The following is a 15,033-nucleotide window of genomic DNA, read 5'->3' on the forward strand; positions in this document are numbered from 1 at the left end:
CATTTGTCGAGGGGTTTTAAGAAGATGTAATCGATCGGCGACGACATCAAGCCAAGGGAATGGTGAAGCAAAAGGTTATTATAACCATAGATAAGATGCCATCTCAGAATTCAGAGTTGTCTCTCAAGACGAACAAAATGATGCTGAAAGTCGATGCAATCTTAGAGCAATGTTGGAATTGTGTCCCGGAGATGAAGGACATAGGTAGAATGGTCAAGCAGCCAGCCTGACGATGATGATGTAGTCAATCAGCTGGGAATGACATGATCGAGTACAACTCTAAAGCAATGAAGATTACTAAGAATTGTTGAATCGTAGTGCAGACTCAATTCAGTTTTCGGTGTCTTTGAGTGTTTAATAACTCAGAGCCCATGAAAAATTTGAATTAGTGAGAATGTAGTAATTGATGAAGAACTCATAAGAAGTTATGCAGTTCCATGATAATCTCGAGATACCAGGGGTAATACTCGATGACAGATCAAAGTAGAGGTTGGACTGGGGTATTGCTCTGCAGAAGACAAGTGCTTAAACTTGCACGAGAAATGGTATTTAAAGGAGAACATGGTCGGAACCACGATTGCAAAATACCAGATCCCAAATATAAGATGAACTTATACCAAGGGAATAATTAGTGTAAGAGAAGCTTTAATGATAAGATCTACATCGTTTCCATGGGCATGAACACAAGTTCAAGGTCGACTCCCACTTCTCCAATGTATGACCATTCATTCACTGCTCTAAATAAAAATGATTTCAGTGTCAAAACCTACATGGTGAATTACCAGAGGAGTAGGACCCGTGAAACCTTTCGGGTCACACATTAAGGAAGGAATAGGTTCAACCCATTGGGGCATCTTAGAACATATACCATGAACTTTAGGATCAATTAACACATGCTCGAAGCAGAGCAAGGTTGACAAAAGCATAGGATATATCTTGCCAACGGCAGAAGACACAATTTACCAAAGGCATTATGTATCAGGGGAGAAACTCTCAAGGTTATTGGATATGAAGGACACTGCCGGATAATAACCAAGCAATTGGTCTTGCGGACCACTAGGGATCTGATGTGAGTATCGATACTCAATCAGAAGGAAAAAGAATGCAAAGGCACCAGATTATAGAATCAACTGACTAATTCAAAGCTCAAATGCAAATGAAATATGATTTCCAAATCAAGGGATCAGAAGCAAACGTTTTGATTAAGGATGGATAAGTTGAGCAGGCTTAGGGATACCATCGATGGTAATTCGATTGGTCGAGATCCAGCTCATGTTTAAAATGGCGTCTGAGCCGGAAGGAGGAACTCTGGGTTGGATTGATGATTGCGAGCATTCGCAAACATATTGGATCGAAGACTCAAAATGACGGTGACAAAGGATGCTTGTGAATATTGCTAGACATATGGAAAGTAACCATAATGCAAGCAGACAAGTATTTGCAGAGCAATAGTTGGCAATGGATTATCGGAAGACCGGATAACATCTCAATGTATCTTGTGAATCATATAAACAACGAGGGAAGAACAGATACTCGGTAAGTGTGAGGAATTATCCATAGGGGGTATTCATGTGGCAAAGAACTGCAAGGCAGTAAGCTCAAGGATTCTTAAAATGTTTGGAGAATAATTCAATGCATCTTGTAATAACAAGAGCAACTCGGAATGAAAGTAAGGCGACAGGTGCAAGTAATTCTCCATAGGGATATCGGTTGTAGGGAATTGCAAAAGCAACGGGAACAAGGTCTTGAGTGAACACTGGAGAGTATCTTCCGAATCTTCTGGTGTAGTCGGCGATCATCTAGACTGAAAGGCTCTCTGGGAGAAAGTATTATCGAGAACCTAGAGTCAGAGTTAGTAAAATCGTTTAACCCGAATAGAAGAGATGTCAGAGTCCCAGAGTATAGGTCGAGGAATAAAATATCCTACTACCACCCAATGGCGACGTGGGCCCGTAAGGCACACAACCATGTTAGTAAAAGTTTTAGCAATGACTAGACTCGACTTCGGCCAAGGAGTGTGGAAGGGGGATTCCTACAGGCAGTCGGCTCTAATACCAACTTGTGACACCCCCGATTCAACCGTACACTAATCATGCACGCAAACGTGTACGATCAAAATCAGAGACTCACGGGAAGATATCACAACACAACTCTAAAAACATAAATAAGTCATACAAGCATCATAATACAAGCCAGGGGCCTCGAGGGATTGAATACAAGTGCTCGATCATAGACGAGTCAGCGGAAGCAACAATATCTGAGTACAGACATAAGTTTAACAAGTTTGCCTTAAGAAGGCTAGCACAAACTGGGATACATATCGAAAGAGGCACATGCCTCCTGCCTGGGATCCTCCTAAACTACTCCTGGTCGTCGTCGACCTGAACGTAGTAGTAGGCACCCTCGGTGTAGTAGGGGTCGTCGTCGACGGTGGCGTCTGGCTCCTGGGCTCCAACATCTGGTTGCGACGCCCGAGAAGAAGAGGAAAATGAGGAAAAGAGGGAGCAAAGCAACCGTGAGTACTCATCCAAAGTACTCGCAAGCAAGGATCTACACTACATATGCATGGGTATCTGTGTAAAGGGGCAATATCAGTGGACTGAACTGCAGAATGCCAGAATAAGAGGGGGATAGCTAGTCCCGTCGAAGACTACGCTTCTGGCAGCCTCCATCTCGCAGCATGTAGAAGAGAGTAGATGGTAAGTTCACCAAGTATCATCGCATAGCATAATCCTACCCGGCGATCCTCTCCTCGCCGCCCTGTTAGAGAGCGATCACCGGGTTGTATCTGGCACTTGAAATGGTGTATTTTACTAAGTATCCGGTTCTAGTTGTCATAAGGTCAAGGTACAACTCCGGGTCGTCCTTTTACCGAGGGACACGGCTATTCGAATAGATAAACTTCCCTGCAGGGGTGCACCACATAACCCAACACGCTCGATCCCTCTGGCCGGACACACTTTCCTGGGTCATGCCCGGCCTCGGAAGATCAACACGTCGCAGCCCTACCTAGGCACAACAGAGAGGTCAGCACGCCTGTCTAAATCCTATGCGTGCAGGGGTCTGGGCCCATCGCCCATTGCACACCTGCATGCTGCGAACGCGGCCGGTGAGCAGACCTAGCAACCTCCATTACAAAGGAAGTTGCGCTACGCGGTCCAACCCGACGCACGCCGCTCAGTCGCTGACGTCAAGAAGGCTTTGGCTGATACCATGACGTCGAGTGCCCATAACTGTTCCCGCGTAGTTGGTTAGTGCGTATAGGCCAGTGGCCAGACTCAGATCAAATACTAAGATCTCGTTAAGCGTGTTATTTTGAAGTAACCACGGATGCCGACCAGGACCAGGCCCACCTATCTCCTAGGTGGTCGCAACCTGTCCTGTCGCTCCGCCACAAAGTAACCATCAGGAGGCTGTCGAGAACCCAGGGCCACCACTACCTGGGTGGAACCACCTGCCCCTTCAGCCCCCATCTCTGAATCATCAACATAAGTATGTAATAGTATAGTATATACTCATGATCACCTCCCGAGTGATCACGGCCCAGTAGTATAGCATGGCAGACGGACAAGAGTGTAGGTCCACTGATGTAGTACTAGCAACCTATACTAAGCATTAGGATAGCAGGTAAAGGTATCAACAATTGTGGCAACAATGACAGGCTATGCAGCAGAATAGGATTACCGAAAGCAGTAACATGTTACACTACTCTAATGCAAGCAGTAGAGAGAAGGAATAGGCGATGTCTGGTGATCAAAGGGGGGCTTGCCTGCTTGCTCTAGCAAGAAGGAGGGGTCGTCAACACCGTAGTCGTACTGGGTAGCAGCGGCGTCGGTCTCGGTGTCTAGCGAGAGAAGAGGGGGAAGAAACAATAAATATAATGCAAACATATGCATGATGATGCATGCCATGACAATGAGCGGTGCTAGGTGGGCTCTAACGCTGCAGTAGGTGATACCGGCGAAGGGGGGAAACATCCGGGAAAGTATCATCGGTGTTTCACGTTTTCGGATAGACGGACCGGAGGGGGAAAGTTGCATGTTCGCTATGCTAGGGACGTGTGGCTGACGAACGGACTGCGTATTCGGATTCGTCTCGTCGTTCTGAGCAACTTTCATGTACAAAGTATTTTCATCTGTGTTACGGATTATTTTATATTAATTTTCAAAGTTGTAACCAATTTTCTAGAATTAACAATTTAATTTAATTCATGCGTCAGCATGACAAACTGACATGTGGGTCCGCATGTCATAGGCTGTTTAGTTAGCAGGGTAATTAAACAGAGTTAATTAGTTTACCTAATGATTAGGTTGATCTAAACAGAATTAATTAAGTTATTTATTTATTGATATTTTTTTATAAAAACGTTCTGGGGCGGGGCCCCTTTGCCATAGGCCCATAGGGGCCATATCGGGTTCGGGCGTTCGGGTGCGGGCGTGCACACGTGGCTACCAGAGGAGGGAACTCCGGCCAGGCGGGAAAAGGGTGCGGCCATGGCGGATGCGTGCAGTGAGCAGCGGGGGCGCGCGGCGGCTGGAGTGGTGGTGCGGCCGGGCCGGTGCGGTTGAGGGAGCAGCGGGACGGCACGGGGCGGCGGCGGGCGAAAGCAGCGGGGAGCAGGGTAGCAACGGCAGTCGCCTCAGCGCGCGGTGGCTCCGGCAGCTGGCAGCAGGCGGCAGCGCAGCAGCGGGGAGTGCACAAGGGCGGCCTCGGGTAGGCGAGCTGCCGCAGCGCGCGAGGCCGCGGGGAAGCGGCGGCAAGAGGAGCAGCAGGGGAGCCGGCTGTTGGGGAACGTAGTAATTTCAAAAAAAATCCTACGCACACGCAAGATCATGGTGATGCATAGCAACGAGAGGGGAGAGTGTTGTCCACGTACCCTCGTAGACCGTAAGCGGAAGCGTTATGACAACGCGGTTGATGTAGTCGTACGTCTTTACGATTGACCGATCCTAGTACCGAAAGTATGGCACCTCCGCAATCTGCACACGTTCGGCTCGGTGACGTCCCACGAACTCACGATCCAGTAGAGTGTCGGGGGAGAGCTTCGTCAGCACGATGGCGTGATGACGGTGATGAGGAAGCTACCGGCGCAGGGCTTCGCCTAAGCACTGCAACGATATGACTGATGTGGATTATGGTGGAGGGGGCACCGCACACGGCTAAGAGATCAATGATCAACTTGTGTGTCTATGAGGTGTCCCCCTCCCCCGTATATAAAGGAGTGGAGGAGGGGAGGGCCGGCCCTCCTATGGTGCGCCCCATGGGGAGTCCTACTCCCATCGGGAGTAGGATTCCCCCCTTCCGTAGTTGGACTAGGAGTGGAAGGAAGGGGAGAGAGGGGAAGGAAAGGGGGGGGAGCCCCCACCCAATTCGGATTGGGCTTGGGGGGCCCCTCTTAGGCCTCCCTCTCTTCTCTCCCACTATGGCCCAATAAGGCCCATATACCTCCCGGGGGTTCCGGTAACCTCCCGGTGCTCCGGTATATGCCCGAACTCACCCGGAACCATTCCGACGTCCAAACATAGTCATCCAATATATCGATCTTTATGTCTCGACCATTTCGAGACTCCTCGTCATGTCCGTGATCATATCTGGGACTCCGAACTACCTTCGGTACATCAAAACACATAAACTCATAATACCGATCGTCACCGAACGTTAAGCGTGCGGACCCTACGGGTTCGAGAACTATGTAGACATGACCGAGACTCATCTCCGGTCAATAACCAATAGCGGAACCTGAATGCTCATATTGGTTCCTACATATTCTACGAAGATCTTTATCGGTCAAACCTCATAACAACATACGTTGTTCCCTTTGTCATCGGTATGTTACTTGCCCGAGATTCGATCGTCGGTATCCAAATACCTAGTTCAATCTCGTTACCGTTAAGTCTCTTTACTCGTTCCGTAATGCATCATCCCGCAACTAACTCATTAGTCACATTGCTTGCAAGGCTTATAGTGATGTGCATTACCGAGAGGGCCCAGAGATACCGTTCCGACAATCGGAGTGACAAATCCTAATCTCGATCTATGCCAACTCAACAAGTACCATCGGAGACACCTGTAGAGCACCTTTATAATCACCCAGTTACGTTGTGACGTTTGGTAGCACACAAAGTGTTCCTCCAGTATTCGTGAGTTGCATAATCTCATAGTCATAGGAACATGTATAAGTCATGAAGAAAGCAATAGCAACATACTAAACGATCAAGTGCTAAGCTAACGGAACGGGTCAAGTCAATCTCATCATTCTCTAATGATGTGATCCCATTAATCAAATGACAACTCATGTCTATGGCTAGGAAACTTAACCATCATTGATTCAACGAGCTATTCAAGTTGAGGCATACTAGTGACACTCTGTTTGTCTATGTATTCACACATGCACTAAGTTTCTGGTTAATACAATTCTAGCATGAATAATAAACATTTATCATGATCTAAGGAAATATAAATAACAACTTTATTATTGCCTCTAGGGCATATTTCCTTCACCGGCCACGGTGGGCGCGCACGGGGCGGGGCGCGTGCGAGGCACGACCATGCTGCGCGCACGCGGGGCGCCGGTCCAGTCGCGGCGCGGGGAGGAGGCCGCATCCCCGGGGCTGCAGCGGGCGTGGGACGACGGCGCGTGAGCGCATGCATGCGAGGGAGAAAGGAGGAGAGGGGGAGCTCACGGGGGCCATAGAGATTTTGGCAGCGGGGCGTGGGGAGTCCGGCGAGGTGGCGGTCCGGCGAGTCGGCGGCGCGGGCTCGTGGATGCCGTTCGAGGAGGAGGACGGGGACGGCCGGACGACGGGAAGACGAGCGGCTGCGGCGAGGGGCGGCTCCGGCGTCGGCGTCGAGCGGCGGGGGCGCGTCGGGCTCGGGCGCGACCGTGGGTTCGTTCCCCCGATCCCGATTTGGATCGGGGAGGAGGAGGCGAACGTGGGGGGGGGGAGTGGGGCGACGGGGGTTAGGGTTTGGGGGCGTGAGGGGATAAGGGAGTGGGGTGGGCTGGCCGGTTGGGCCTTTGCCCAGTTGGGCTGGTGGCCTGCTGGGCCGGAGCCCAGTGAGGTGGGGGTTTTGCTTTTCTTTTTTACTTTGTTAGTTTTGTTTTCCGTTTTTGTTCTTTTCCTTTTTATTTATTTCTTTTTCTGTTTTAATTCATTGTAAAATATTTAGGCATCCGATAAAAGTGTGGTTCCTTCACCATAAATACCTAAGCATTAATTGGCTCACTCCGAACATGTTAGTTTTAATGTTTGAAAATATTTGATGTTTGACAAAAATTCAAATTTGAATTTAAACAGTTTTGATCCAACACGAGATTAGCAACAGTAATCGAGGTGACGTGGCATCATTAGCAGTTGTTTACTGTAGCTTGATTATCCGGGCGTCACACCGTCCCACTCACACGAGCGTAGTGTTAAAAATAAGACAGGAAATGGAGAAGCAGACATCGTTCCCTAGTCTCCAGGCAAATCACGGGTGGTGCTAGCCACTCTGCACAGGTCCCTCTCGTGGTAAGTTGTAGGAGTGTGTCCTACTTGGGGCTATTGGAGCTGTTTTTCTCTCTCTCTTTTTCTTTTTCTATTCTCATTTTTTTCATTCTTTCTTGCATTATGTTTCTTTTGTTTATTTTACTTCTTTTTCGGTTTTCTTTGTTTTTATGGTTATTATTCCAAATTTTTTGTACATGTCAACAAATTTTTTCTAACACACGTTTAACATTTTTCTAATACAAATTAAACATTTTTAATGCAAGCTCAACACTTTTCTATACACGTTTAAAAAAAATCAAATTCAAGTTTAGCATTTTCTAAATACACGGTCAACATTTTTTCTATGCATTTTAAACATTTTTAAATGCTTGATTAACAGTTTTTAAATAAAAAGATTAACATTTTTTTAATACATTGTCAACATTTTTTTACATATTCAACATTTTTCAAATGCTTGATTAATATTTTTTAAACACTTGTGCAACATTTTTTAAATGCTTGTTTAACATTTTTATATACATGATCAAAAAAATTAATCATTTTTTATACATGGTCAACATTTATTTTATACACATTTAACATTTTGCAAATCCTTGATTAAGATTTTTCAAATACTTATTCAACATTTTTTACAAATGCTTGATTAACATTTTTATATACATGATAAAAATATTTCATCATTTTTTAATACATGGTCAACATTTTTTCCATACACATTTAACATTATCATTTCCCAAATGCTTGATTGACATTTTTTAAATACTAGTTCAACCTTTTTTTTAAATTTTGATTAACATTTTCATATATATGATAAAAAATCATCATTTTTTAAGACATGATCATCAATTTTCTATACACATTCAACATTTTCCAAATGTTTGTTCAACATTTTTCAAATACTTGGGGAATATTTTTCAAATGTGTTTTGTAGGGTGTCTTTTGTAATATATATATATATATATATATATATATATATATATATATATATATATATATATATATATAATAAAGCAAAAAAGAGAAAAGAAAACATAAAAAAAAGGCCATGGCTGAAGGCGAGATTAGGGGCGCCCTTTTACTACTACTGTACTGTGCCCAGCAAGCCGTTTATTAGGAGAGTTACGGGGGTTTTACGGGCCTGGGCACCCAGCCCACCAGTTAAAATCAGGGGGGCGCGATTAATTAGGAGAAGGAGATTAATTAGACGAATTAAAACAGGACAACTCAGCAGGTCCGTAAAGTCTGTGAGGTGGGAGTCCGTGTGTGTAGCATTTTTGCCCGTTGGGCGTTGGCCCATACCCACAGAACCGCAAAACCATACTCCTTTGACAAATCACAGGCACGGCACGCTGCACCTCGCCAGCTGCTGTCGGCCATGGCTCGCGTAGCCTCGAGCACGCGCCCCAACAGAGCCCCATTTACTCTCTCCATCTCCATGGCAGCAATGGCAGGAGCCGCATTTACTCTTTCCCTCATCCACCCACCAACCACCCCAAAACCCTCTCCCCTCTATATACGACGCTCCTCTTCTCCCACACTGCGCATCCTGCTTTCTGCCTAGCTCTGTCTTGCATGCCTCACACCTAGGCACCTATATCTACCTAGCCAAGCTTGGAACTCCAAGTCGGTCCAATGGCGGCCCCCTCCACGTCCACGGCGACGGTGCTCCTCCTGGTGCTCCTCGCGTGCGGCGGCGCCACGGCGCAGGTGTTCCCGCGGCCGCTGTTCCCGCGCGCGCCGTGGAACTTCACGTTCCCGAACGGGCCCGGCGACGCAGCAGGGGCCAGCGGCACCGGCGCGACGGGCGGCGGCGGCGGCGGGCCGTCGGTGCCGGCCATGTTCGTGTTCGGCGACTCCCTGACGGACAACGGCAACAACAACGACCTCACGTCGCTGGCCAAGGCCAACTACCTGCCCTACGGCATCGACTTCGCCGGCGGGCCGACCGGCCGCTTCTCCAACGGCTACACCATGGTCGACGCCATAGGTACGTGCGTTGCTCTTGCTCCACGCGTGCTTCGTTGCGCTGCATGCATGCTCTCCTGGCCATTTTCCTTTCCTATTAGCTACTAAGTACTTCTTGAGTTCTTCAGAGCAAGTTTTAGTGTTCTCATCAGAAAAACAAATCATAAAAATGCCGCCGGTAGTATATGATGTGTTATTTTCACATATAAATCGAGCCATTTTGTTGCCTGCAGAAATAGCAAATCAGCTGGCAAAGTGGTACAGTGCCTCTTTTGAGTAGAAATTGCTAATTCTAGTACATCCTAGAATGAGCTAGTGATATTGCAAATAATGCAATGAGGATAGAGCGTCAGGAAACCCGTGATCTAGTGCACGCATGGTACACCACACTGCACGGCTGTTTTTCTGTCATTCTCATAGTAATTTCCATGTTGGACTTGTTTACAGAAAAGGAATATACATGGCCCTTTGATGTGTTTTAGTCTTTTTATATACACAAGCACATGAAGTGGGCTTAGTCTATCTGTTCCTAGAAGAATGTTTTACAAATCACAAGGAAGTCGTTATCACTAGCTTAGATTGTTTGTTTTTTTCGAAAAGGAGCTTAGATTGGTATGTGTCGACCATATTTTATTATTATTAAATCATCATTATTATTTCTGTTTAAAATCTATCTATGCAAGTACTACTACTTGTTAACTCCAAAAAAAAAAGAACTACTACCTCCTTTCTCGTTTATAAGTCTTGCGCGTATCCCTCGATATATAATTTGACCAACATAAGATGAGCTGTATAGTCTAAACATTGTACCATTAGAAAGTATAGGATTTGAAGTTAACTTACTATAAAGGCAAGATCCTCAGTTAATTAAAGATTCTAGCTGGTTTAATGGAATTGGATATGCTCATATGCATATGCAGGTACATTCCTCAGGGTTTCTATATCTACATGTACTCAGTCCATAATTATTGACTGGCTAGAATTTCATTGTGTCAAATGTTAGGCTAGGTTGCTTCTCCTTTTCTTACCCCTTGAAGAAGCAATGCAATTATTACTGTTTTTCATATATGCAAGTGTGAGTTCCACACTGAAAGCCTACATGCATGTACTACTCCAATGGAAATCCACACTTGAGTACTACTGTTTAGGGGAATCCGAGCAAATCATGCAATGCATAGTGCATGCATGGTCCTTGCAAACAAAATCTAAATTGATTAGTTCAACCGTAATCTCAGTACATAAGCACTGAGATCCCACTAGCATAGTACTAGCATAGCTTGAAGCCTAGTACCAGTACTGACTGTAATAACTACTGACCGGCCTCCTCCATGTGCTCATTCAAGTGCATGAGAGAGAGAGAGAGAGAGAGAGAGAGAGAGAGAGCAAGTGAGGAGTGAAAAGAGAGCGAGACACTCCACACCAGTGCTGCTGGTAATAGTGTAGCACAGCGGTACTCGATTTCCTCCGGGATCATAATGCCGTCCCATTGATTCAACACATACAGTGCACATGACGCGATGAGTTCGGCCAGTCAAAACCTGTACCACTACCACTATGGTGGCGTCGTCAATGTTTCCATGTGACCCTGGCCAGGGCCAGGGCCTGGATACGACGCCGTGTATACGGTGATAAATTAAGTGCACAGGTTCGTCGGGCCCCGCCAATAATTCACCACAAAACTAACCAGGGGTTGCAACTGTAACAAATCTTAGTTCATGCACAGTGCGACCGTGATTACTTACCGCAAAACAGTACTAATTCAACACAAAGTTTTTTTGAAACGGAATTCACCACAAAGTTAACTACGTCGTGTTTGTGCATGCATGCATGCAGCTGAGCTTCTGGGGCTGCCCCTGCTGCCCTCGAACAACGAGGCCTCCAACGCCGACAGCGACGCCGGCGCGCTGCAGGGCGTGAACTACGCCTCCGCCGCCGCCGGGATCCTGGACAACACGGGCCAGAACTTCGTGGGGCGCATTCCGTTCAACCAGCAGATCAAGAACTTCCAGACGACGCTGAACCAGATCAAGGGGAAGCTGGGCGCCGGCAAGCTGGCCTCCTCCCTGGGCCGCAGCATCTTCTACGTGGGCATGGGCAGCAACGACTACCTCAACAACTACCTGATGCCCAACTACAACACCCGCAACGAGTACAACGGCGACCAGTACTCCACGCTCCTCGTGCAGCACTACACCAAGCAGCTCACCGTAAGCCATGCATGGATTCTTTTTAGTAGTAGTAAGTTGCATCGTCTCTGAAGACCATGAACATGCATGCATGGACGCAGAGCCTGTACAACCTGGGGGCCCGGAGGTTCGTGATCGCGGGGGTGGGGTCGATGGCGTGCATCCCCAACATGCGCGCGCGGAACCCGACCAACATGTGCTCGCCGGACGTGGACGAGCTCATCGCGCCCTTCAACAGCAAGGTGAAGGGCATGGTGGACAGCCTGAACGCCAACCTCCCGCGCGCCAAGCTCATCTACATCGACAACTTCGAGATGATCTCCGAGGTGCTCCGGAGCCCCTTTAACTACGGCTTCAGCGTGGTGGACCGCGGGTGCTGCGGGATCGGCCGGAACCGCGGGGTCATCACCTGCCTGCCCTTCCTCCGCCCCTGCCCCAACCGCAACACCTACATCTTCTGGGACGCCTTCCACCCCACCGAGAGGGTCAACGTGCTCCTCGGCAAGGCCGCATACTCCGGCGGCACCGACCTCGCTTACCCCATGAACATCCAGCAGCTCGCCGCGTGGCAGCCGTAGGATCGAGTTTCTTTGAGTGAGGAACTAAGTATCTACTAGCTAGCTAGCTACGTGACAGTGTTTCTTCTGTGAGTGATTAGGTCTGGAGTACCGTGTGTTCAGTTCAGTGTGTCTGTTTTGATCCGTCAGTCATATGAGTGTGTAAGGATCGTTCAATGGTGTTGTGGCTGTCGTCAATCTAATGATAAATTAAGTAATTACATTAGTAATTATGAGCACCTCTAGTGCCACGGTGTTTGATTGAGATCTTTTTTATCTTCTTTGCGACCGTACTTACGTGTAAATGCACACAGGCTAAAGCCACTGAACTAAGATTTAGATGGAGGCAATCTAGTTACGCCGAGACGCGCGTACCGCGTACAGACTGCAAGACAAACGCAATGCTGAATTGTTGGGAAAATATCTAGTGCTACCAAGCCTTAGGTGCTCCCATGATACGGGCTTATGGGCCGTCGGATTTTCATATTGGACGGCTCTCAATTGTTTCGCAACACTTGCAAAAAAGCCTTCAAAAAGTCCAAAATTTGCGCATAGGTCTAGCAGATCCAACATCTCCTGAATGCCGTTCGATCTAAGAATCCGACGGCCCAGATGTCCGTATCATAGTAGCATTTATGCATTGGGAGCACTAGATACTCTTCCCTGAATTGCTGATGCATTCATCTGCAGTAGCTAGCTCGTGGCCGCGCGGGGGATACGGATTTACGGAGCCGACGCGCGTGCATGGCTTGGTTTTATATCGCCACAGGAAACGGCGCAGAGCTTTTAATCGCTGCCGCCGTGTCTACAGTAGCTCCGCGGCATCGTCGCGGTGAATTTGCTACGAACGGTGCTTGGGTTTTTCTATTTGCTCTCTGCGGAGGCCACAGGCGGTACTGTGGTTCTCTTGGTACTTGGTGAAACGGGAGCAATCGCATGTACGTGCATCTCGATAACTCTTCACTAACGAAGAAATGCTATAAATTCATTTAAAAAAACTGTGGAAAACTATTAATAAGTTAGTAACTTAAAATATAACAGAAGCAGCCCCCGTAGCTCAGTTGGTTAGAGCGTTGGTCTTATGAGCCGAAGGTCGCGGGTTCGAGCCCCGCCGGGAGCACCTTTTTTTTACACTTTTCCTTTTTTTTCTTCACTTTTCAGCACTTACTTAAAACATCCACATACCTTCTTTTCTTATACGAGAAAGTTAACAGGCATATCAAAGTTTTTTATTTCGTGTGGTCCGCTTTTCTCATATGTCAATCGCCGGTTCTTAGGCCCTCCAGTTTTTGGTTTTCTCGGGATCAATTGTGATCAGTTTTGTCGAGCCACTTTTTTCTGCATTGAAGGATCGATCGCTACATTGTTCAATTTTCTCGGGATTGTCATGGGAAGCAAATTCAGGCCCTTAAACGCCCGCTGACGCGCTCAGGCACTGACCGGTCATGCCTCACATGTTATAGCTTTCACAACCGCGTCTCTCATGTCTGAAAAAAAATCCCAAACCCATGGAATACTGTGTATAAACATGATCAATACGCAGTTCATTGGATCATCATTTCATCGCCGGACAAAAGTACCATAGTTCATAGGAGTTCATCAATGGACAGTGCAAATCCTACAAACTACTTAAAACATAGATTAAACGGGGGAGGGCGGAGGAAATCACCATTTCCTCACCGGCCCCTTCCCCTTCTGGTCATCGGTGTGGCTGTGCCCTCCTCCATGTAGGCGTCGGCAAACGGTGGTGCGTTGTCATCAGAGCTGGAGATGGAGTCGTCCGTCGGGTCGGAGTCCTTGGTGCATGCTTGCCTCGAGAGCCTCCGGATTAGGCGGTCCTGCTCCTTCACATGGCGGGTCGCTTTTGCCTTGGTTGCTGCCTCCTTGTTTGCCTCACGCCCTGACAACTCGATAGCGAGTCGAAGCGCCTTGGCAAGAGTTGATGGAGCGTCATCGTGAAGAAGCCGCTCATCGCACCTCGACGCAAAGTGGCTCGTAGTTGATTTGGACGCGCCAATTTCTGCACTGATTTTACTGGAAATTGGAGGGTCTACGCGTTTATTTGGTGGCTAAAAAATATTCAATCTACTATAAAATTTGAAAATTGGAATTAATCTAATGTAAGGAATCTATCTAATCTATGAGCCGATCTAATCACCCCGCAAAAAAGATCCAATCTTGGATCAGATCGGATGTCGCGTCCGAGGGTGAGGAGATTAATCTCCCGGCCTAGAACCGGCGTTGTGAGACTAACCGCTTTAATACCATGTAGAAATTATAAGATGACTGATATGTACGTTGTTGTGTATTGCATTGATCTGACCATCATACGTGGTATATATAAAAGTACATGTGAGGTGGGCGATTTAGAGTAGAGGACAGTACATGACTTGAACATATTCTATCTCTAACTCCTATATCTATTTTAAACCCAATATGTATTTTAACATACCCGTCTGGATCGGTTCATTTCCTCCTTTAACACATGCATAGTGTTGGTCACATAGGACTTTAGAGCATCTACAGTCGGGCTGCCCGCCCAGTCACTGACCAGTCACGAAAAACGGACCTAGACGGGCGCCTCAAACGGGCCTCTAACGCCTGGCTGACCGGCACCCCTTATATCCAGCTCAAATATGGGGCGGATATGGGGGCGTCCGCGTGCGCCCGCCATGTCGGACTGACGTCGGGGCCCAACGCGGAATCCCTCGGAAACAAGATGGTCCGAAGCTCGTCTCCTCTGTCGCACCGATGTCGCCGCTCCGGCGGGCCACGTAGTGCCCAGCCCTGCTATTTAAGGCGACCGCCGGCACCGAAACCCCACCCCTCCACATT

At 47.5% G+C, this 15,033-nt stretch overlaps 1 protein-coding gene and 1 non-coding gene across 2 annotated transcripts; both read left to right on the forward strand.

Moving 5' to 3' along the window:
- The first annotated feature begins 9,020 nt into the window (after nucleotides 1–9,020).
- On the forward strand, nucleotides 9,021–12,428 carry LOC109734865 (GDSL esterase/lipase At1g71691). Its single transcript, XM_020294038.4, has 3 exons — nucleotides 9,021–9,477; nucleotides 11,289–11,662; nucleotides 11,743–12,428. The coding sequence occupies exons 1-3, from the start codon at nucleotides 9,123–9,125 to the stop codon at nucleotides 12,217–12,219; spliced, it is 1,206 nt and encodes a 401-aa protein (XP_020149627.1). The 5' UTR covers nucleotides 9,021–9,122; the 3' UTR covers nucleotides 12,220–12,428.
- An 816-nt stretch (nucleotides 12,429–13,244) lies between these two features.
- TRNAI-UAU (transfer RNA isoleucine (anticodon UAU)) lies at nucleotides 13,245–13,318 on the forward strand. Its single transcript has one exon. It is a non-coding gene; the product is annotated as a tRNA-Ile (tRNA).
- Nucleotides 13,319–15,033: the final 1,715 nt, after the last annotated feature.

This window comes from Aegilops tauschii, chromosome 1, assembly GCF_002575655.3.
Source record: "Aegilops tauschii subsp. strangulata cultivar AL8/78 chromosome 1, Aet v6.0, whole genome shotgun sequence".
Lineage (NCBI taxonomy): Eukaryota > Viridiplantae > Streptophyta > Magnoliopsida > Poales > Poaceae > Aegilops > Aegilops tauschii.